Source organism: Hypomesus transpacificus, chromosome 14 (assembly GCF_021917145.1).
Source record: "Hypomesus transpacificus isolate Combined female chromosome 14, fHypTra1, whole genome shotgun sequence".
Classification (NCBI taxonomy): Eukaryota; Metazoa; Chordata; class Actinopteri; order Osmeriformes; family Osmeridae; genus Hypomesus; species Hypomesus transpacificus.
In genome coordinates this window covers 14,658,746-14,683,543 of record NC_061073.1, presented here as the reverse complement: position 1 = coordinate 14,683,543, position 24,798 = coordinate 14,658,746, and the positions used below count along the sequence as shown (strand labels likewise).

General features: G+C 44.7%; 1 protein-coding gene across 2 annotated transcripts in view; it reads left to right on the top strand.

Moving 5' to 3' along the window:
• Positions 1-24,798, top strand: part of ccdc33 (coiled-coil domain containing 33) — a 33,601-nt gene that overhangs the window by 535 nt on the left and 8,268 nt on the right. For both annotated transcript variants that reach the window (XM_047033879.1, XM_047033878.1), the window contains exons 2-10: positions 3,526-3,659; positions 5,773-5,882; positions 7,850-7,951; positions 8,579-8,670; positions 10,074-10,194; positions 12,871-13,000; positions 13,318-13,451; positions 13,817-13,888; positions 19,392-19,598. In XM_047033879.1, coding sequence (XP_046889835.1) covers positions 3,526-3,659; positions 5,773-5,882; positions 7,850-7,951; positions 8,579-8,670; positions 10,074-10,194; positions 12,871-13,000; positions 13,318-13,451; positions 13,817-13,888; positions 19,392-19,598 — 1,102 coding nt within the window. The remainder of the gene's footprint in view (positions 1-3,525; positions 3,660-5,772; positions 5,883-7,849; positions 7,952-8,578; positions 8,671-10,073; positions 10,195-12,870; positions 13,001-13,317; positions 13,452-13,816; positions 13,889-19,391; positions 19,599-24,798) is intronic.

Below are 24,798 nucleotides of genomic sequence, written 5' to 3'. Positions count from 1 at the left end.
CCATTGTTATTTATTTAAATCGTTTTTGATGTCATGGTTTTTTATTTAAAGTTTGAGGGCCTTATCATCAACAGTCAAAAGCTCGGTCATATAACCAGAATTCACTTGAGATTGTTTTGTTTGAAGGTTAATGAGAAACCTCTGAATTGCTGTTTGACCTTGAACAACTCCCAAATCCAAGTTTGCTTGGAAGTATTAAGTATACTGGGCAATAGCTCCAATTGACCACATAATGACCCATGTGCTGGTTCAGAGAATCCTCTGATATTGTATTTCCCCTATTGAAGTGTGCGGGTAATGGCTAGCTCTTCTTCATTAGGGACATCATTTGGAGTGCCATGGGCTTTACCAAAAAGAAAGATACTGTGCTAATGTTTCCTTGGGTTTTGATCTGTTGCCCAAATAATGAGATCCCTATGAATAATAAATACAATCGTTCTGCATGACCTTGTGGCGGAAATCAAGTAGCCCGATGTTGGAAAGAGGTAGACAAAGAGATGAAAAGATATTTAAGAGAAGAGATCTTGAAAATGTGATTGTGTAGTGAGGGTTGAGTATTAGCTGTGCTGCTACTGTGGCGTCCATCTAAAATCCCTCCCGTCCATTTCTGTTAAGTGCACACTGGCAAGAAGAATTTTCTTGATTAGCGGTCCCTTCCAGACCAACACCCTCGCTCTATGTTCTTCCCTCCCACTGTGGAGAAGAAGGGGGCTGGTCTTTGCAGAGCCAGACACAGTCAGGGCATGGCAGCTTCAGAGGAGCACAGCCACTTCAAATGGAATCGAAGGGGTTTTCGTACGGTCATACATTTTTCATCTGCAGCTGGCTTTGAGGCAGGAGAGGGGGCGCTTCATCCGGGCTCCAATCGAAGGCTTCTAACAAACCTGATGGGCACTCAGAGACGAGAGAGAGGCAGACGGGGGGAGGGGTATTATGGTTGAGGGGGAAAAAAACAATCCTTTATTTACGAAAGATAAACAAAGACCTTTGTCTGAGTCAGAAGTGGGATTTTTGTGTGCCTAAAGTCACTGGAGGGCCGCCGAGATGAGAATCCAGATGTGTAGCTCTCAGACGATGGAAGCTAGAATTTATTTAATAGGTCTGGTGTATATTCTGTTGGTTTAAATAATATGTATTATTTTTATATATTTATTTGCGTGTTCAGGCATTATAATATTTTATAAATCTAACCTACCAGGATTAAACTGAAAGACAAACAAACTTTTGATCCACTTTGATGTCATGTTTAAGAGGTTTAAATCTGAATCATTTGAATCAATGCACTGCTCATAAGTTATTTAAACAATATCGGAATTTTCACTTTGTGCTAGTCCTGCTGTTCCTTATCCACTACTCATTGAATATTTGATTATTTTATGAAATCTATTACAAATATTCATTATTTATATCTTGCTTTTTATTAGTCTATATAAGTTCTTACATATTGATAATTTTACACTTAAACATGTTAGATGTGTGTAATTTACCTAAGGAAACTGATATATTTTCAAACAGAGATCAGATGGGATAAGCCTGCGACACTGTTAACCTTAGTCTACACTGGTTTAAAAATAATAACGCATGAAGTAATGTCGCATATGCATCTACAACAGCAGCAACTCATTAGGATTAGGATAAATAATTTATGGACTCAAGATTTAGAGGGTCAAAGATGAATATGCCACCCCTCCAAAGCCTCAGTAATGAACCGCAGCTTATTTAACGAAAAAAGGAACTCAAGACTAATTTAAACCTCCTCAAAACTACAGTCCACATGACCACAAGACCGAGGTTCATCAGAAAGATGACCATGATTTGTTGGAAGAACGTCCTGGCTAAACCGGGCCTTGCATAGTGGAAGCTGATTCCTTCCCCTCCCCAGCAGCACAGAGGGAGCTTCACAGAGTGGCTGCAAATTTAATGACTGATTTCCTGGCACTGCTGGATTCTCTGGGTACGGAGTCTTCCCGGACACTAATGTTGGCTGACATCTCTTTCCTTTTTTAAACAACCAGAATGATAAAATATCGTTCTGGATAGAGAAAAGCCAAGGAAAAAAAACTCCTGCTCTATTGTCTTTATAGAATGGGCTCTAGAATTTAACCTACTGCAAACCTAAGGTTGATAAAGTAACTCTCTGATGTATGTATGACCATGTAGATCTATATATAATCCTCTGATTATATGGCCATATGGGCATTATATAGTCTTTGGTTACTCGTGTCAGATGTGACATTGGTAGGTGCTATGAAATGCTTTGCGTACAGTGTTTTCTGAAACACCACAGTGTTTTCCACAGTGTTTTCCGAAGTGTCATTGATAAAAAGTTTGTTTCTCATTTTAGAAATTCCCACCGACTAAGCTTGCTTCCACCTGCTGTCACACACTTGAAGGTGTTGAATCCAGAATGCTCTCCACACGTATTACAGACATTTGGAGCATGAACGTTAAACTTTGAAAAGGGGCAGTCAGATAGTTTTAGAGACTTTGCTATGTCATATAGTACCACTGTAAAACTAGCTGTGTTTGATTCTTCTACGTAGTCGTGGTAGGATGTAGATGTCCTATCATGTATTATTTATGAGAAAAATGGAGGATTCGTCTCCCACTGTCAGTATCGTAGTTAATGCAGAGTGTCAACCTGGTAGTTCTTTGTAGACATGCCATGGGATTTGTAGAGGATCAGCTGAGACTTGTCCTGTGTTGCTGGTAACCTGCGGAAGTTCCCCACAGGACTGTGCTTCAGAGATAGGAGGTGGGAATAGGATCACTCTAACTTTCCAGATATAGTTTGTGTGCACATTCAAATTCATCTCTAGTCCTGGATGGGTACAGGTAACACAACCTCTCATTCACGAATCACGCTCAATCATTTTCTGAGACGGTTTTTAGGGTTCAAAGTCTGTTAATCCCTGTGTAAGACCTTGCTCTTTTAACAGTTTGAGTATTTGTTTGGGAATTAGTATATTTATGGGGGTGGGCCAGTTTTTTTGTAAGGGGGCTGGGTTTACTGACATAAAGATTAGATGTGTCCGGTCTCAAAGGTTGGTTATTGCTGTGACTTTGTGACGAGGGTCAGGCGACACATGTGTTTCTTCCCTGCTTTCAGGGATTAGGTCTCTAAGGGAGAGGGGAGAGCGTGCCTGTTTGATTGAACTGTTCAAAGGTTTAAGAGGTTAATGAAGGGGTGTATATGTGATTAGCCAGGCATTTTGAGCCGGATTCGCGTGTGTGCACGTGTGTGCACGTGTGTGCATGTGTGTGCATTGTTTAACATCTTGTAAGGGGCAACATTGTTATCTTAAGGGTAAGGTAGAACAAGGAGGCTCCAGATAATATGTGACCTCTCCTGGAATGCTAAAAAGCTCAGTCAAGTTCAATTGTGTGTGCATTGTGAAAGAGCAAGAAAATCCCCATTGCAAAGAACCCATTTTCTTTTCCTTCACATATCTGACACTGTATTGTTCCAGAACGTGCCTCCATAAACAGAAGAGATACAATCTATGCTTGTGTACATATGTGCAGGAAGAGAGCAGTGGATGAGGACCATGGGCGGAGGAGTCAGGGTGTGACCCGCCGCACCCTCCAGCCCACACACTGCCCCTCGTGGGAGGAGAAGCTCAGCCTGGAGCTCCCGGAGAAGCAGGCCCACGGGGAGGGTGAGCTGCCAAAGAGCAACACCACCAAATAGGATCAGATTATTGGGTAATGTGTGTGGGCCTGGGCTCAGTCTATGAATTACAGAGGACAAAGTGCTCAGCCAGCAGCCGAATGGAAATGATCCGTTTGCGCAATACATGACTGGCTAGGTTATTTTTGTATGAGAATGCTAGTCACCTGATGTAGAACAGCATACGTCAGAAGAATGGCGACATTTGGATATCTGAGTTACATCCAAGTCTAACATTTCAGTTTTATATACCCTTTTCAAAAGTCAAACCAGTTCCCTTTTTATCGTTGAGGGAGTGGGAAGGCATAGCATAGCACTTGACCTCAGATCAAGAAGTAGCTGGTTCATATCTCCCCTGCTCTGTTTGTTGCTTTGGATAAAATTGTAAACTAAAACTGGAAAAAACTGGCAGGAAAGAAGGACTTTGGTATTCATGGTCTGGGAGTCAATGCTTAAACAAGGGCTGTTCCTCACAGTGTAGAATCTTGTGCTGTTGTTCGGCCTGTTGTCTGTGATGCAATGTCACAACCCACAAGCAGGGAGTCTGCAAAAGAAAAGCAACTATATTAGCATGGTGCTCCTCAGTATCATTGGGCTACAAGTCACCTAGGAGTCTTGAGTGTTGATTACAAACAGTCCTTACTTGTAAAGATGAACAAATCTTCAGAGTGTTTATTTCAAGCGGATCCATACTCTTTTTACAGTCAGACTCTTTCCTGTTATGTGTGTTTATCCCAGCTCCTGCCACACTTCTTTCATGTATAATTATTGTACAGTGCAGCTGTAGCTGTAAGTGTCCCATCAATGAAACTTCATATCATAGTAGCAATTACCTGTGAATATTTTGAAAGATACACCGTCAAATTATACATGTCCTTCCAAACCAGTGTTAACTTTCATCTAAGCCCAACACCTCATGCAGGAAGCAAGAAGATTTTTTTCTCGGTCTGCCTTTGTAGTCCTCAATAACTCTAAGAAGAATGTAGATTCGGGTAAAAAAAAGGAAAGAAAATGGGGCATACTTCTGAGCCATTGTTGCACCTGACTAGCCACTGTCTGAATGCTAATAGAACATGCTTTATTTCTCTCCGCATTGGAGAAAAACGAGTGACGGGGAAAATCTCAGTGTGTGAAATTGCTTTGCCTTGATCTGCTCGTCAGCACAGAGAAAGGCCTCTGTTTTGATGATAATTGTTGAGCGTGGGTCTGATTATTCCAGCAGCGTGGTTCGTGCCTGCTAAGTGACAGAATAATTACACACAGAGCTTAATGGTTCTCTCAAAGAGTGGAGGGGAAGGAATGATTGCAGGAGATGTGGAGAGAATACTGATGGTGCACTGAGGAGAGGCAGGGCAACACTGCAGACACCAAACTCCCTCTCTTTGTTTGAGCTCCTGTTTTATTTGACCACGGCTGTCTCCTCCCATTTGCGGTAAAGCAAGCCCATTGGAGGACAACGTAGTCACGGGTTACTGTTGACTGATGGGAGGTCTTAGTATAATGGATTCCAACTGTTGCTAAGGCATGTGGAATGGTTACTTGTCCATTGCTGAAGTTCATTGGGTCTCTGTCCTCAGCTGCTTAACGCCAGGAGACGGGGAGGAATGTGCAGAGAGTGTGATGTCTCAGAATCACCTTGCCAGGCTGTCTTCCCCACCAGCTGCTGTGTGAGGCGTTGACAGGATCCATTTCTAATAGAGATTGAAGTGCCAGTTTCTGATTGGTCTATACTTCACATGCCCAAATCCTGGGCATGCTGAGAACTGTGTCAGTGCCGCTGTCTGCACGTTGTTTAAGAGGAACAGTGAGACAAGGCCAGGGTTCATCTTTAGTTCAGAGCTTATGTAGAGGTAAAACTATTTTGACACTGTGGAGTGGGGTTAGTGCATCGCTCGGAGCTGTTAAATGAGCTTTCTCTACTGCCAGTTTGCGTTCTGGGCTGCCTCAGGCTCCAAGTTTAGCCCCCGAACTTTTTTTCCCCGAGAACATACCTCTAAGTACATAGCTATTTCATGGAATTTCATAACCCTTTTAATGTTTTCAATTAAACAATTATTTTTTTGCGTGAATAATATCTTTGTATGCTCTTTAATTATCTGCAGTGGTGGTCCTTAATGTGGCTGACAGTCGAACCAAGGAGATTCTGGCTCACTACCGCCTCCCTGTAGGCCATCTCCAGCCGTTCCACCACTACCACCTGGAGCTAGTGCAGGTGAGCCCTTCCACCCACCCGCCCACTACTCCACCCACCCACCCATCCATCCATCCATCCATTCCATGTTTACACAGAAGCCTTTTCTCTACCCTTTCTGTTATATTTCAGGAGAACAGGCATCGGCCATTAAAATAAAAATGTTTCCTGTCTGCTCACCATTCATCCTGTCAGGCCCTCTGAGTGTTATCGAAACCAATCAACACGTCTTCACGTCCCGTAGATGAGCTGAAAGGATATCAGACTCCTGCTGCTGGCAATCAGCACTTATCCCCCTCTAACCTTTCTAGTCTGCTACCCTCTCCTTGCTACCCAGTTTAAATTTAGGCTCACCTCAGACCACACAGCATCATTATGTCTATCTGGAGGAACAGGAAGAGAGCCCCTGGCAGTGTGATTCCGGGAGAGCTGATGGTACAGGCTCTGTGGAGCAGTGTGAGGATGGGTTACCTGGAACTGTTGGTATTGAGTATGGAGGACTGCCCCAGGCATAATCCATCAAAAGGGAGCTGTTTGCACTGTGGGAATAGACATGAATAATCCATGTTCTCTTTACCCTTCTCAAAGCATCAGATGCCGTATGTGGGGTATCCTAGCATTTCCACTGGTGTCGGCTGTACGTATTGTCTATCTATTTGAATCTGTCTGTATTTTTTCAACGGTTCATTTGTTTTTGCCTGACATTTATACCCACCTTTGCATGTCTGGAAGATACAAAACAGCTATGCAATCTTCAAATCAGTTTCATTCTGAAGGTCATTTTGAGGTGCTTGTTTTTGTGAGACCAAATTCATTTCTCTCCATCCGTTCCAAATGCCTGCTGCCCATCTGACCTACTATTAAATATTGATTTAATGTAGACATTCACAGTTCTCCAGTCTTGTTCAGTGTACTATGGATAGGTTTAAAGCAGTTCCGAAGAAGACATAGACCATGGGCCAGGGTCTAGTTTAGCTGTCAACCTACAATTGGAGCACACTTGCTGATTACACTGATAAATACACAAAATAAATTATATTATATAATTATATAATATATATATACATGTATAGTATCTGATTGCACTATGCTGACCACTCATGCTGCTCTTTCTTATTCATATATATATATATATATATATACATATATATATATATATATATATATGTATATATATATATATATATATATAGTTTACAGAGGACTGGGTGACAGTGTGAATTCACACTAGATTGCCCCTCTCTGATACAATACCATCCACACTGCTTCTAACAACCGCCTTGGAAAATCAAATAATAAATTATTCATCGCTCTCTCAATGTTAGTAATACCATAGGCAATAATACCATTACATTGTTATTCCTATATTACTACGACTACAATATCCCCCCAAATTCTGCCACACATATTTATTGGATTTAGGATAATTCTTGAGACTGGTAATCAATGCTCAGAGTAAGATAAGACTTTATTAATTGAAGGAAAATCTGAGGAAAGTCTGAGGAAAATTTGAGAAAATTTGAAGAAAATTTGAGGAAAATCTGAGGAAAATTTGAGGAAGATTTGAGGAAGATTTGAGGAAAATAATAAGAGTAAGACTGGAATAAGATGTAAACTATGCTGTGGATGAAACGTCCGGTAGATATGGGTTTTCTTGGCTGGAATTTGACATCACAACGTGTAAACAGCTGGGTTGATGGATGGAGCAGGCTTTGGGGGCTCCCTGACTAGCTGCTGTTTATGGTGGCTATAAAAATTGATCTGTGAATTGTTGTTTTAATGGAAGACACTCTGGAGAGCTCTGAGCTGTAATCACTTTGTATGTGGACCTGTGGTTCCTGTCCCAAGTCTTCACGGACGGTTGAATTCAGGCCATCAACTAGATTTTTCCTGCTTGATGACCGTACGATAAATTCTGATAAGAACACAACGCTTTTCCTTGTTGTAATTGAGACCAACTGAATGAGCAAATCCCATTGTCATTGCAGACTCACAAGTCTGTTCCACATGGAATAAACCTCTATGTTACTGTGGTCCGTAAGCTCAACACGCTGCCTCGACAACCTCACTTCTCCTTCACCGGATTTGAGGTAAGGATATGTTTAGTCCAGTCTGGTCGAGGCCATTCCACTCCTGTGTAGTCTAGTCCAGTATGTTGAAAACGATTGTTAAACCTTTTTCATATTGATTGCTTCACCACAGTTCCAAATGGTTTGAACTATATTTCAAATGAATGGACTACTGTACAAAAATGCAATTATCTAATATGATATGACTAGATTGCTAAATGGATTCATGAATGTGTGATGAGGAAAAACCTTTTGATGAAATGAGATATTAGAGATCCAATCTCTGTTTTCCTATTTCCGAGCACCATGGCAATTAAATAAACTGTATGAAACAAAAATGCTAACTTAATCAAGCCCAGGGAAAATGTCCTATTAACTGAACCTGTTCAATGATCTCCTTCATGGCAGGAGGTATTGAATAGCCCATGGGTTTAAATGCCGGTGCATGGAGCTGCATCACTTATCTATCTGAAAGATGTGCTGCTACAGATTTGGCAGTGCAGGGGATTATGTCCACCTCTCCTCCCTCCCTCCCTCCCTCCCTCCCTCCCTCCCTCCCTCCCTCCCTCCCTCCCTCCCTCCCTCCCTCCCTCCCTCCCTCCCTCCCTCCCTCCATCCAACACTCCAGTAAGTCTTTCCTGATTCTAGGTGCTTCTGCAAGCAATGGAGAACCCCTTAAAGGAGCCTGTCGGTCCCCTGTTTTCCGTAGCCCGCATCGTGCCTGACTACCACTCCTATAGGTCAGTGATAAAGGGACCATTCTAGGGGAATAGCAGATAATTCAATATGTTCTGCCTGTGGGTTGTCTTGGCGGGGCAGGGGTGGGGTGGGGTGGGGCCGGGGGCTGGGGGCTGGGGGCTGGGGGCTCCCCACAGAGAGGGCAGAGTGATGTCAGCATGACTACATCCTGTTACATACTAATGCACCTCAGGTCCATGACATCAATTAACAGAGACAAAGAAGAACCGTCCCTCTCATTGGAGGCTAAAAATAGAGTGCAAAAAGCGTGTGTGTGTGCAGCCTGTGTGTGTGTGCAGCCTGTGTGTGTGTGGGGTCTCTGTGTGTGCATTGAGACGGACAGCCATTACCGATTAGAACCATTTTCAGGGTTTAGAAAAAGCCGCCCAGTAAGTGCCTGCTTGTGACATTTCGTCTCTATGGACTACACCTAATGCTTTCGGGTTAATTCTAGATTTTATTTTCCTTTAAGATCTTTACACCATCATCAGCATCTAATTGTGTCCTTAACATGTGCTTTGTGCTGCAACCTTAGCTAAAATCCTGCTGCACAAAAAAACTTGTTTTATTGCTATGTAGGTTAGAAGTCGAATATCATTTATATATTGTAAGGTGACGTATTATACAGAGTAGCAGGTTTTGCTAGTTCTTTTCTACAAATCTGTGGCCTACATCCTCAGCTCAGTCCATATGTTAGAACCTGTGCCACTTACACCTAAACCATTGTTTTGTTCTCCTGAAAAGCCACTTGCCCATTTCTAATTCATTTGGACACAGGGTTTAGACTGGGGGCTGACTGGGTCGTTTATTTGTCTTGCATGTGTGTGCGCATGTGTGTTCTGGACACAGGTGGCGTCTTCTTGTATGCATCTTCCCTGCAGTCTCCCACACCTCCTCCCTTCTCTCTCTCTCTCTCTCTCTCTCTCTCTCTCTCTCTCTCTCTCTCTCTCTCTCTCTCTCTCTCTCTCTCTCTCTCTCTCTCTCTCTCTCTCTCTCTCTCTCTCTCTCTCTCTCTCTCTCTCTCTTTCTCTCTCTCTCATACTAGGCTTCTAATAATAGTGGAGCTGTTGCCAAGGCGTGATTGGAAGTGCGACTCAATGTTTTATTTATTTTTTCACTTAAATGGATTTCTTTGGCAGAACTGTAATCTTCAGGAAGCACGGTGGTCTCACACATTTTCCATGTTTTCATTTATTTCCTCCGTGAGCTGGAGTACGCATTGCCTTTTCCCATTATTCTAGAAATCGGGTGAGCAAATATTAATTTGCAAAGTAGTCACGCTCCTATCAATCAAGAGAAGATTTTTGAAAAAAAAACAACATTTTTGTATTTTTATTTATTCCACTGTGATTAAAAAAGGCTGAGTATTCTTTTAAATGTTATTTTGAAGTGTTGTGTTTTCCAGAGATGCAATGCTCCTTCACACTCCTCGAGCAGCGGGAATAGCTGTCACCACAGTCCACTTTCCACAACCCCCTGCGTCGACCTTCAGCCCTGCCCTTCTCTCCGCTCACGGCCGGCCTCAGGTATACTCCTGTTCTCCAGCATTTTCAACGAATGCGTCCCCCCCCCCCCCCCCCCCCCCCCCCCGCCTCCAAAAAAGAATGACATAATCCACAAAGAGGTCACGTTAAGAAAGGCCTTGCCTCCCTTCACAGCCCCAGTCTCTGTCTCGGTGTTAGTGACTGTTAGTGGCTCTGTTTGTCAGAGGCTGGGGAAAGCATGGCTCTTTCCCAGGGTGTCGGTAGGGAAAGGGGAATGTGGCAAAGCTGCATGTCTTCCTCCCTCTCTCAGAGCACTCTGCTGCCACTCCCCATCACCGTCTGCCATGCCACACCACGCCGCGGCCGCAAGCTCTCCCCTCACGCATCTCTCAGCACACACACACACACCAACACACACACACACACCGACACACAGCTTGCTCCCAGACGCGGGGCCTCGGAAGAGAAACGTGTCATCCCTCTCTCCACGCCCAGCGCTAACACGCTTCCCCTCCCTCCCCCCTTCCACCCCTCGAGACCTCTGCTCTGCTTCCACTGATCGATCTGCTAAAGCACTCGCCTTCATTCATCTACCTACCCATCCGTCTTCCTGTCTACATCCCCTTACAGTTATATCCTGTCGTTTTGGCCATTCAAGCTTCTGTCTCTATCCGAAGAACATGCTAACTGTGCCGCTTTCAATATCCTACGATAGAACATAGGAAAGATCAAGTGATTATTTACATTCTCTGTCTCAGAATATCAATCATAGAGATAACGGTCATTATTGACCGTGTTCCAAGAGCTTTGATTACATTTCTGTGCCCAGCATGTGAGCGTTACATACAGCGGGTAGGATCCCACCCACTGATGTAAATCTCTCTGCATTGTAACATGCTCAGCCGGTTTGGATTCTGCTTGCCACTGCAGTTCTCCCTCGGCCCTTTCCTGAGATTGCTTTTTTCAAACCTGACTCACAAGGTGTATTGATCGCTGCACTGCACTAATTATCCTGCTTGGCCTTGCATGTCTCTATAGACCATTATCAGCCTTTGATCAGCACGTCCCGATGCCTACATTACAACGCTAATACTGAAATGGTAATGAAGAGGTCTGTTGGATCTGATCTGGACCCCACCAGCATTTGCACAAGCTAACAACCAGATCCCCAGAATGTTTGACAAGAGTGCCAGACCAGCACCTGGTGTGTTTGTGTGTATGTGTTTTTCAATGCATGTGTGTGGTGCTTGTCACATGCTGAGTGTGTGTGTGTGTTATTCATGTGCGGGGGCGAAAGGACAGGTCTGAACGTCCTGCTCTCCCACCATCTGTGCCCACACAGGCGTGAGGCCACTTACACTCTCCACACACTCAAGCTCTCCATACTGCCATACCCACAAAGCCCACTCTCTACCTACCAGACCAGGCAGCATGGACAGACGTGCGGCTTTCTCATTGTTTTTCATGCAATTTTTTAGTTCAAAATGAAATGTGGTTAAAACTGTCTAGGTTTATTAAAACTGACTTTCATGCGTACGAGATCCTTATCTCTAATGTCCGCTCAAACCCCCCTCTCAGTTACCTTTCTCCTCAACCCTAGTTCACCCCTTCTACTACGAGAACCAGCCCTCTTCTCTGGCTTCTGTTTTATGGGTATCTCCTTCTAAACTTTGGCAGGAACCCTATTCTACAACTCAGGAATGTGTTGTTTACTTCTCGTGACATTTTTCTCTGAGACTAGTCAAGTCAACATGATACAGCAGGACAGATAGGACAGTGCAGCCCAGACCCCGGCCTTCTTCCTGACTACTGGACTTTCTCATGTACTCGCCTGGATGACCTATAAACAATCAATTTGTCACAACACAATTTCACAACAAAGTGTAAATAATTCTGAATTAATTTGCATGATTAGAATGTCAGTGTGCTGGGTAATTGCCCTGCATAATTTGAAAGGATTGGGAATCAATAAGGAGCTGAAGACCCGGTGTCACTGCTGACCTTTGTGTGTGCCCAGACAGGCTTCAGCCAATGACATTTCAGACCAGAAATTCCCAAGAACCGGGAAGCGTAAACAACACAACTTGCAAACCTCTGCCTTTCTCCAAACATTGCACTATAGAATTTGCAGCAAGATAGAGACGGAGAGATACAACCAAAATAGCCTGCATAAATATTTAAATCTCATGGTTAACCGTTCAGACCGACTTCGTAAATTCTAATGAGCTGTAACATCTGTCTGCCCGGGGGCACATCCTGACCCTGCTCACCCCTGTCCTGCACGCAGCCTTGGAGCCCCAATGCTTCGAGCACCATCCTTTGCCCTGGCACTAGCTCATCCCCTCTCACCTGCAAGAGCGCGGCTTACTCTAGTGTGAGGACGCACACCATGGCGTCACTGCCATCTGCCAGCTCCTCCTAGCGCATCAGACAGGTGCTGGGCACGCTCTCATCCCAGCTATGCCACAACAGCACCGCCCGAAGGGAACGACCGGGCTGTTTCAACTGTTGATCGCCACGCCCTCCGCACGCCATCTCACTCCCACCGTTACTCTTATTGTTTTAGGATAAGGCAGGGTTATTATTTCTGAAGTGATGCCTGCTATGGGAGGAGTCAGAACAGGAACCCTGGGTATTGGAGGAGAGCTGGGTGTGAGTGTAACGTGATAGTCTCTGTGGTGGGCCGCTGGGCTGACTCCTCCCCCCGTGCGTCTGCAGGTCTCCCTGGCAGGGTCTCCCGAGGAACAGCCTGTATGGAACCAGTCCTTCCTCTTCCTGGAACGAGACTGTGCCACCATGTTCAGCGGTGATGCTGCCCTGGTGTTGGAGTTCTACCCCACAACCAGCGGTAACCAAACGGCTCCCATTGAGATCTACTTGACCCAAAGACACGACAACGGCCGGGTTTCCCAGATTCGTTAAGATGCTCTTAACGCTCAGAGCTTCTTAGGAGCGTTTTAAGAACGCTCTAGAATGCTCTTAGAACGCTCCTAAGAAGCTCTTAGTGTTAAGAGCTTCTTAACAAATCTCGGAAACCCGGCCAATATCATTTATAGACAGAGAACGTGAATGTAACACACAGTACTTATGGCTAAATGTTCTGTTGGTGTACGACTCCTCCCTACCCAGTGTAGCTAGTGTTGATGTGTATTTCTTGTGTGGCAGTGCTTAATGCAGTGAGCTGGCACCTCTGGAGCCCCCTGGGCTTCTCCGCCCTGTCCCTGCACCCGCAGCTCTACAGGAAGCTGATGTCAGAGAGGGGGCAGAGGGGGGTGAGGGTGGGGCAGCTGATCCTGAGGGTGAGTGTGGAGAGGAGAGACTTTAATTACATCTGTGTTTTTGTGTGCGCGCGTATGTGTGTGCATACGTGCTGTTCTGTAGTGTATCCTTTTATAGCCTACATCTCTCCTCTCCCTGTGATGGAGGAACACTGTTATTCACCATTGTTTCAGACTCAATACGCTAGCTAGCAATCCATGGAGTCCCTTGTCACACAAGAGCAAATTTTAATTTATTTTTCTGTTGGTTTTGGTTCAGTTGGTTCAGTGATTTCCCTTCAGTCTAGTGTACGTGCAAGCAGACAGTCTGTGTGAAGTATTTATGCAGTGTTGGTGTGGACATGCTGTCCCTGACTGTGATATTGTCTTCCTCCTCTGTGGTTCAGGGCAGCAAGCTCCAGACCACCATGGACTCCGTTCCCTCTGTCAGCGTACTGCTACGTCTCATTGGCTCAGAGGTGCGAGATTAAGTACCGTCACAACTGATCAAAACACTGAGATATTGTTTAACTTTATTCATATGCGGCCGTCGCTTGGTCAGTAAAATACATAGTAGATGTTTTGACATCATTATAACACACATTGTACCTACATTCCTTATTGTTTTTAGGACAGATGGGGAGCTCTAGGGCTAACTCTTATAAATACTTAGGCACCATGGAAAAGCCTCTTAAGCCCAGAAAATGTTTGTTTTTTTAGTTAAAAGCAGATTTGGCCATTTCAAAGCTTTAGCCATGACATATACCAAGACCTTCTCTAAGCTATATTGTGTGATAACAGAAGGTCTACTGTGTCCTTAAATCTCTATTCTCCTCAGCCTTATTTTCACACTCTGCTGCCTTGCTGGAAAGACACTACAGCTCCGCGCTGATGCTATAAAATATGAAGTGCCGGCAGGCAGCTAGCCTGGAGAGGTGCTAAACTGACTTTATTGCCTTTTAATAATTACTATAAAGTATTATTATCTTAATGTAGCGCTCTTTATAGGCTCTGGGGGAGAGAGGGTGGTTTACTACTCTCCCTCGGCCAGTGGATTCATCTCCATCTGTCTGCCCGCGCCCTCTCTCCCCTACAAGGCCTGATTTATTGGCATGTTCGGCTAAAACCGTGCAATAGGAATTTTTCACAGTATATTAGCGTGTGTGTCACATATCTGTGTTCCACATGCTCATCAACAATACACTACTGTTTGTTCCCAAACAATGTGCGTAAGAGATATAAGGGAAGTTATTGTATGCACTCATATTGACGATGGATTTTTGAATTTAAAGGTTTTATAATATGTAGCTTTTTTTTGTTGTACTTAACGAAAAAAATATGGAACACAGATGGCTAGAGTCCCAATCAAATCTGCCCTTGTGCCATACTGAAGCCCATTACTTGAGGCACGTTCCGAGGTGTATATGTGCCATACACGTTCCCTATTCTGTACTTAAATGTACAGCTCATATATTCAATCTAACATTCCTCTCTAATTAGCACTAACATGAAAGGGTGCCCCCCTCATTTTTTCTCATTTGCATTGAGATAATGGGGCGCACGAGAGCCGGGTAGAAATATCCGTCTGTCATCCCTGAGGGGAGGAGGGGTGCGATTGTGGTCTGGGTGCTGTGGTGTTGATTATCACTGAGCTGGGGTTCAGAGGTTGAGATTACATACTGGCTGGTGTGAAGTGAACAAAGAAACTGGAGGTTCCAGACAGGACAAACAGACACCAGACAGACTGGAGAACACAGAAGTCACTGTCTTTGACAGTTGATGATGGATATATATATTTTTTTTTTTTTGCTTGTTTGAAATTGCTGTCATCTGATAGTTGAAATGCGTATGTTAGATTTATTAAATTATCTCATGATAAATGACAGACTTGGTGAAAGATCTCCAGCAACTATCGATGATTTATGGCAACATTTATGCATAAGGCTGTGATGGAGGACTTTCTAACAGCTGTGTGATCTGGAAAAGGTGGGTGGGGGGGACACAGGGTAGTAGTGGAAAAAGGAGAGAGAGCGAGAATTAGAGAGAGATAGAGAGAGAGAGATTAGGTTTGGGGGGGGGGGGGGGGGGGGCAGGGTGATACATTATTCACAAGCTGGTGGGGGGCCTTAAGTGCCAAATTAATTTGTTTTGTCTTTCCAGTTGGACGGCAAAATAAATGCGCGCTTCTATTCACGTCGTAAAGTGCCGCGGATTCATTCAGACGAGTGTTATTGCAATGGCAGAGCCACACGGTTGTACTGATGCCGGCCAGCCTGGTGGCTGGAAGCTGGGTAATTATCTCTGGCTCCTGTGACGACCGTGATTGCGACTGTTAGCCGAGGGGGCCGAGACCACTGCAGGTGTCTGTCTGTCTGCCTGCCTGCCTGCCTGCCTGCCTGCCTGCCTGCCTGCCTGCCTGCCTGCCTGCCTGCCTGCCTGCCTGCCTGCCTGTCTGTCTGTGTGTGTTTGTCCGTGCCTGTCCTTGGATGTGCTCGACCCCTGTGATGGTGGGTGGATACCTGCAGCCCACACACAGTTGGAGTGTTCAAATGGAACTCGTGGCACTGGCCCAGGGTAATGTGAAGTCTACACTGTGCCCACACACATCACAACCTGCATTTCATTAAAAGAAAACAACCCAACATTGATCCACAAAAATGTTTACATCGTAAACCTAAACTTGCCAAATATACACAAAGAAAGGAAGTACAGAGTTGTCATTCACAGAAATTAATCAAATAATATGTGTGATTCGACTGTATGTTTGTAATATACATGTCTTTTGTAAGTTAAGAGATATTACAAAATACACTATTTTCTCATGTTTAACTGTAAGATATTCTTGTTGAAAAGTAATTGGAAGAGATAATTCACTTTAAAATAGGCCTAAAATGTGATCAATGAAGTTAACTAAATAAAAAGAGGACACCATTTTTTCTGTCAAGTAGAAAAATAACAAAGACTACATTCAACCCATAAGCATTAAAATTGTTGAAATGATACACATATTTTGATAATATTCAGGAATATTATGAATGTATGTGCTTTTATTTATGGTCATGGAATGATACCTACTTTTACTACTACCAACTTTGAGATGAAACACATTGGCATTTCAAACTTACTTCATGGCCTGTCATCTGTTTATGAATCATCTTTATTGCAGCTCCCTTCAAATCCAGATACTGGCCCTGAGCACTCTGGATATCTATATGAGCACGGTGGTTCATTTCGTAATTGCGTGTATAGTTCTCCCAAGAGGCCAGACATCATAGACCATGCCAGGGACCCATCCAAACACTCTAAGCCTCACATCTGTCCAGTATTTATCCTAACCTCAACCACCAACACATCTAATCAGAATGCAAGCACTGGCAGTAACACTACTGTTTTAGCCCACCTTCATTGCGAGTTTGTGTCTTTACTAATGTGCCTTTTTGACAATTAATTGTTTCTATTTGAAGTCATATCAAAAGGTATGCCACACCTCATTGTTCTGGTGTCTGTGCTATTTAAAATCCCAGAGAAAACAAATTGAGAGTGACGTCTAGATTGGAGAGCACGCTGAACAGGTGTTTCATTTTTCGATTCTTTTAAATTCCACCACCGCTTCCAAGCGGTTTCGACAACTCGCAAATGTAGAAACACAGACATCTGCCGTGTTTCAAAGGAGCGGAGCTACGGCACATGAATACCAATGCTGCTGGCGCCGCGTCTATCTGCCTGACATTCAAAGAAAGAAAATATGCCGTTTATTCTTTCTGATACAGAGAGGAAAACTTTGCGAGATACAGAGCTTTTATTGTTGTGAGTCAATCTGAGGCTCAGACAGATGTTTGTGCAGAGATATTGGCTCATTTTGATGCCCATACCCTAGACCACCATACATCCATACTTCATTTCCTGCTCCCAGTTCCTGTGTCAACACAACCTTTGTTTGAGGTTCTCCTTCACAAACACGTATTACACAGATTAAAAAACTTTGGGGGGAAAAGTACCGTTAAGGTGGCATAACGGCATTGCACACTGAAGCAGAAAAGAGGTTCTTCCCACTTGATGCCCAGTTTTCAAACCCCCGCAGTGCACATGATCAGCAATGCAGCGAAGACTCCAAACAAAGGCGGGGCGTTTGATGTTGTCTCTTCGGCTGCAGTCTGTGACGTGCGAGACGCTGGCATCGAGGGGCCGCTCCTCCCTGGGCTGTGCCACGGCTGCAGTTTGGGATGCACACTAGCTTGGCTGGCTAATGAGGTGGATTCAACCGGGGCACAGGGACCACCACATGTCTTTGTTAGCCGGGCCTGCAGCCCCCTGCTCTGCAACCCCCCCCTCCCAGGGGAGGCCTCGCAGACTTGCTAATTGAATCAAGTAGTCATAGTGCCTCCCACTCCACGGCTCAGCCCCTCCCCCCTTCACAGAGGAGGAGGGAGGGGGGGGGGTGCGAACGGGAGGAGGGCTCAGGCTTTGATGCTTTTGTTCTCGTCAGCACCATGGACAGCACCTTGGGGCAACTGGTTGGCCTGCTGCTGGATGGAGATGGAGGCACAGCAGCACCAGTGCTGTCTGAGAGGTCCTCACAGGGCCGCGCTGTCAACACTCTCCCCTCTGCGCACACTGACGTTTACGTGTCAAAACATGTTGGTTGATGTTCTGCAGTCTGAGAGAGTCTTTGTGTAGATTTGTCGGGGGGGGGGGGGGGGGGGGGGGGGAATGATGGTGAGCTATTACCTAAGCACACAAATAGTTTATTTTCTAATAAATTTAACTCCAAGCACAAACGATTTTAAGTCATTTGTATTGGTCGTGTGACAGTGCGCAGGTGGCTCAAACGAGCAAAACAAGCGAACGCTGCTCAGGATGAGGCAGGGCTGTGTGACTGTGCATAGCTTAGTGCTTCCTGACCCGCCGGCCTCATTACCCCGGTGACCACTGCGTTCCATCTCCCGGCACGCGCCGACCTGGAGAACGTGCCCCCAGCGCCCTCGTCCTCGACCGCGCCCCTAATTCACAGAGATAGATTGGGGCTCTGCTCAGTACTGAACTGACTTCTTATTAGATTGGCTCCAGATGCCAGGTTAATGAAGGCTCTGTTTGAGAACAGACATCCGTATATGAGCATACTGAGCTGCATCGACCCTGCAGCCTCGCTGCCTTGCTCCCCTGTCCGTACTGATTTCTCCTCGTATCATCTGTGTTTGTTCATCTGAATGGATTTGTTCTGCTCCAGTTCAAGACAAGAGAAACTTTGTTTCCTGCTATGTGACAAACAGTTTTTTGTTTAAATGTACATGTGATACATACGTTGGTGTACTATGCATCTGATATTTTTAAGTTTTATTTTGATTTTAATTGGATTACAAATCCTCAATGATAATGTTGGCTGTCTGTATTGGATGCTACAAAAGAAGAAACTGAATTATTAAGTCTATATTAAACATGTGGTTTAAAAGTATTTTTTCCGACCATGTTTCACAGAAGTTAATTATAATTAGGTCTGCATGTAACTCAATCATTTATCTGCTCCTGACCAAAAAAAAGCAGTTTAAATGGACTAATGTCTGAGAGGCTAAAATGTAATTGCGTTGAAGAGCTGGTTTAGTCCAGGCAGTGTGTATCTGCTGGTAATGATATTAGTTCAGAGTCTGGAAAATGATTTCCCGCTCAGGGATCTCATTTCAATGAGGTAGGCGGAAGTGAGGAAGTAGAGTGAGATGCCTGTACCTCAGCAACATGGGGTCCTCTAGATCTGCCACTCCTTAAGTCAGTGTCCATTAAAGTGGTGTGATGGGTGCAGTAAAAAGGCTTTCACTTCAAGGTTATCAAGGACACATGAATAGCTATTGCCTTTCTGATGGAAACATATCTCAGAGTGTTATTATTTAAAATAACATTTGTACTGTTGTACATCTACCACAAGCACTTTTTGGTTACTGTTACAGTATTTGTATGTCAACTACTAATGCAGGGTGGGTTTTTTTGTAGCGTCCCGACTTCTTCCTGACCGCGGAAGAGCCAGGCTTGATTCCCAGCCTGGACCCAGAGACTCTGGACGAGGAAGACTGGACCCCCACGGCTGAAGCAGTTCTCCCCCCTCAGACAGACCAGGAGCAGGGGACCATTACCATCCAGACCCCACCCAGCCCTGACCACCACACCCAGCCCCAGCAGCCCCAGCAACGCCATCCCTCTGTGAGTCGCTTTACTGCTGCAGCATACCTGGCCCCCTTTCCGTCCAGCATGGCATGTTAGTGATACATCTGACCTGCTTACTGCATACAGCTCTTATTATAGACGTAATATCACTTCTGACAATAACAGTTGACAGCCGTAGCGTGTCATCGATGATAGTGTTATCACTTACATAAGCATGAATTTTCTTGCATGGCGTTCATTCAGTACTATATTCTCGTTTGATTGACGGTTCGGTTCTTTGTATTATCTCCGTATTGATTGTATACCTACACAGGCTGCCAAAAGTCTGTAGATTGAAGCTGATCAATACCTACTGTGAGTACAGATTTCTAATTCATCAGGCCTCCTTATATGGTATTGATTTTGTGCAGTGGCCGTCTTGAAAAGAATCGGATTACTCTTTTTTCCTACGTCAGGACCCATGGGGGGCTGGAAGCAGCAGGCTGGTAGATTCATAGTAAATTATTATTTCGACCAGGCGAACTAAAGGGAAGGAAGAGAACCAGTCTTTATTGTCCTGCTGTACAATACAGTAATACAAAGTGGTAGAACTAGGAATAAGCAAAGAAAACGATTCTGTGCCTTGATTTTCACTGAAAAATATCCCTCTTCACCTCAAATGAAATCCAAACTTGGCACTGTTTAGGAGCCAGGATTACCCTCACTCCCAACAGCAAAAGAAGGGGAAAGCTTGCGGAACAGGTGTTTGTTACCAAATCTGTTTAAGGACGTTAAGTATTTTAATCTACGTGGTTCCTTAATAAAGGATCAATTGTATGCCAGTGATTTGGATATTTACTGCGAGTGATATTGCAGTCTTTCATGTCCTTTTTATTGGAAGGACGGTCTTCGTCCCTTCAGGCTGGACCTGAGGTTCATATGTAGCATAATGTATGCAGTTCTGCTCCTGCAGCGCGGGAATGTGCAGTAATTTCTGAGCCCCCTGCCGCCGGGCACTGTTGTGGTTTGGAGGGAGGGAGGGAGGGAGGGAGGGAGGGAGGGAGGGAGGGAGGGAGGGAGGGAGGGAGGGAGGGGCGAGGGAGGGAGGAAGGAAGGGGCGAGGGAGGGAGGGAGGGAGGGAGGGAGGGAGGGAGGGAGGGAGGGAGGGAGGGAGGGAGGGAGGGAGGGAGGGAGGGAGGGAGGGAGGGAGGGAGGGGAAAGGAGACATGCTCAGAATAGTAATGGCTACATATACTCCTTCCACACATGGAATACTGTAGTTTAGACATAGCAGTGTGAGCATCCTCATTAAAGGACTTGTCCCCTAGATCCACCAGGAAGCAGTGGGGTTGATGAGGGTCACTGGAGGGAGGTCTTGGGGGGGGCCATGGGCCCACAGTGACATCTAGTGGTGGGAAGCTGTTGTTGGTGTCTGGATTGTTGGGTTTTTGGCCTGTATTTTTTGTGTCATAAAGTTGTGTTCATAAATTATGATTTTCAATAATTACTTTTATCATTTACATGCTGCTCATTGATTTTCTTGTTTAATGTTTTTAATAATAATAATAAATTGGCCGTGATCTTTTCTTGTACTCAAAGCACTACAGTACATTACAATCACAATCATCCACCATGATAAACAATAACAGTTATCACAAAATGTACAATTAAAACCTGATTAAAAAGGTTTCAAGCTGTTTCATAAAGCCATCCAACAAAGGAGCATTCCTAATGGGAACAGGGAGTGAGTTCAGCAGCTTAAGATCAATGAAACAAAAGGCTCTGCACAGACATTACAGGTTTCTAAAACACACTTATTCTTGATGCTGCTCTTTCAAGATACACAAATGATATGGGTGAGAGAAGCAAGCCGTTGATTGGAGCAGCAACACTGTAGTGCAGAGCATGTACTTCAGAGGAGCTGTCTCCTCTTTGTATACTGTGATGAAAGTATATCACTGATGTAGCTTGTTCACACAATCCCCCTCAACAGAACAGGCACACATATGCTGACTTCTCACTGCTCCCTTGGGTGCCTAGCCAACCATGTTATTGTGAGCTTCCTTCTCTCTGTCAGTATTGGCCCGCAGTCATGATGAAATACTCCTTTTCACTTGTTTGAATAGAGGACCTTGGCTGTCTGCACTCCACACACAACACACAATATCACAGACAAACCCCACAGGCATTAGAAGGTCTTTGGACAGGAATCATGAAGCCTGTAGATTTGCTTTGCAGGCAAAGCCAAGGCGAGGCTAGCTGGCCTTGGGACACAAAGGAAGGATGCAGACTAGAGCCACGTGTGGGTGGATCCTGGATGTGGGTGGATGGCTGGAGTCCAAGCTGAAGATGAGGTATGAGGGCAGCCTTGAACGCTCAGGGTTAGCATCAGCCAAGGTTCTGAATGACGGAAGGCTTTAGGCACGTGCTTGTCATTAACTCTTGAAGTAAAGTTTGGAGTTTAAGCCCGTTGTCATTGAATCTGTGAGCTCAATTCATTTGATTGTCTTTAGTGCTGTTGGGTGTTAGCATTCTGAGCTGCATTTGTGAGGTACTGCCTTGTGCATAGTTATTGAGTTGGATAGGTGACCTTTCCTTTGGGACCAGCGTATTGACAAACCCCTGTGTGCATCTTAATCAGTTCTTTGTTCGACTCATTAGACAACTTGTATCAAATGTAGTGACTGCCAAGTCCGCTGTTGTGCTTGTTGCTTCCACCTGCGCCTCTCAGATAAGGCTGAAATGTGGAGGCAGGCATGTCTGGGGCCCTGCCCGGTGAACAGTTTATTATTCTGGGCTGCTGTGTTTGAAGTGCCAGTGAAGGAACCTGTATCTTCCCAGCGCAGCTGAAGCAGAGCCTGGTGGGAGCTTCTCTCCCTGCTCTCTCCACTTTCTGCTAACAGCAGAACCCCACACTGACCTCTGAACACAGATACACAAGCTTAACAAGAACGTCTTCTCGGCACCGGTGGCGGTTTTTCTGGATGTCTCGTATAGGCTCAAGTCAGACTAATGGCCTATCAGTTTTCAGTTTTGCCCTGTCTATCAAGAAACCTTGATGAATAGCACGGCAGTGCAGTTATGGAGAGAATTGTCCCAGACGAAAAAGGGTTGAAGGGTTAACCATTTTTTGTCAATATCTTTGATGTATACAAAATGTATGTAAAAGTCTTAGTCTGAATGCTGAAGATCCTGTCGGCCTTCTGTTTCCTGCTGCTCAAGGTCGATATGAGGCTAATGGAAGTATTTAACCTTCCAGTGTACCCCGGACTATTTCCGTTAATTCCATTCCAGACATGAATTATAGTCCTCCCCAAGGTTGCATAGAAACAATGGTTGTCAATGCGCAGGACAGAGCAAAATACACTTCTTTTTTTTCCACCGGAAGCAAGCTAGTTTATCTGGCAATAATTTGGTCCGTTGACTATTTTGACCTGCCAGCTGTGAGGACATGGACAGTGTGAGAGCCGGAGAGGAGGAGGAAGGTGCAGAGCTGAGGTGTTTATTCTGCGTTGCTATATAGATGCCTCTGTTCCGTGTGAGGGATTTTGATGGAGAAGAGAACCCCCCAGCCGCCCTGCCCCCCACCCCCACCCTCCCACCCCCCTGCCCCCACCCCCCTGCCTCCCTGCCCCTACCCTCCTGCCCCCACCCTCCACCCCAGCTCCATAATCCCATCCACTGACTGCCTTACCTCCCGTCTGGGTTCAGGAGAAAGGGAGGTGTGGGGGCTTACATTATGGCTGTCCCAGTCTGCCCTCTGATTTAAATCCAATCCTGGTGTCATTCTTGGCAGACCCAGGATGATTCATTGCACTACGGACACACCTACATCCCACTCATCCATCTTCCCGCCCTTTCCATAGCCTCAGACTGGACGTGACCTGTGGTCAGCGACGTCTCCATTTTCCGTTCATCAATTCCACTGGATTTCCATATTCATCTGGATGGCTGTCAATTCTTTTCCTACAAATATGTTCTGCCTCATTTTTCGAAACCACTCCCACAAACCCTGACTGGATTCTTGCCAAATAATTTTAGTCTCTGTTCTAGCCCATTTCTGGTCCTAATCCTAGTCCTGGTCTGCACACTGAATTAGTCCCTTCTGGCTACAAGCAACATTAGTGTTTTCATGTTTCTTTGAGACATTTCAACAGTGAGCTGGCAAGTATAAATGTCAACCTGTGTGTTAGGCACTAAGCTGTTTCTGTATCGCGTTTTTAAAAGGTCAGAGAGAGCCGAGGGGGAAAGGCAGACACGGATACTGCTGAGGCTCAGTGTGGGGTGGAGCTGTCCTCTAGGCTGTCACAGCTGGTCTTTTTTTCAGTGTCCATGTCTCAAGCATCTCTCTGGGACATCTCACACCCCTTTGTGTACTCAAACGTCGTTCAGTTGGATCTAAATAAAAGTATTCATTTTTAAATAATAGAAATGTACTCATTAATTCATCTTTGAAGGTGTGAAATATACTGCACCAAGTGGATCAGATGGAGAAAAACAAGATGCACCCGAAAAATGGAAATCTCTGATTTAATGTTGATCCTTGACTTCATCCCCCCCTGTTGCATTGATGGTCGTAGAGTACGTCCTTCAGCCGAGGTTGCATGTTGTCCTTGAGACACACACACCTACACACACACACACACACACACACATACACACACACACACATTTGAACACCCACCCAGATTACCTATAGACCTGTGACAGCTTAATGCTTATTTATTTTGCTGACAGAGCATAGGTATGATCCAGACCTTCACTGAAAGCATACTCTCTCGGGACTCCAGTAATTGAATATATCAGGAACCATATGGCACATTTTGAGCTATGTGTTCAAATTGATTCCAAATTATGTTGTATTATTGCAGGTTATTTGATGCTGATAAAAATCAATCCCTACCAAGTTAACACCCTTACGGCAGAAATAATTTGCTACCGTTATTGAGTTACGTTTGCCTTAGTTCTACAATACACCTGTAAATGTATTAACATTATTGGTCATTAAAACTGCATAAGCCTGCATTCATTGATTTGTTAGTTGTTTTCCAACTCTAAAACTTATCTCTGAATATAACAAAAAGATTGCATACAATTCATTGTTTATTGTTGGCTGGAACGCAGAAAGCATCCAGAATGTATTTTTACATTCTTATCTTACGGAATTGTATAGACTGCAGTATTTTAAATCCTTATTGGGTCATAAATATTCAAGAGTGTTACTGCTGGTTTGCAGCTTTTTTACAGACATCCCCAC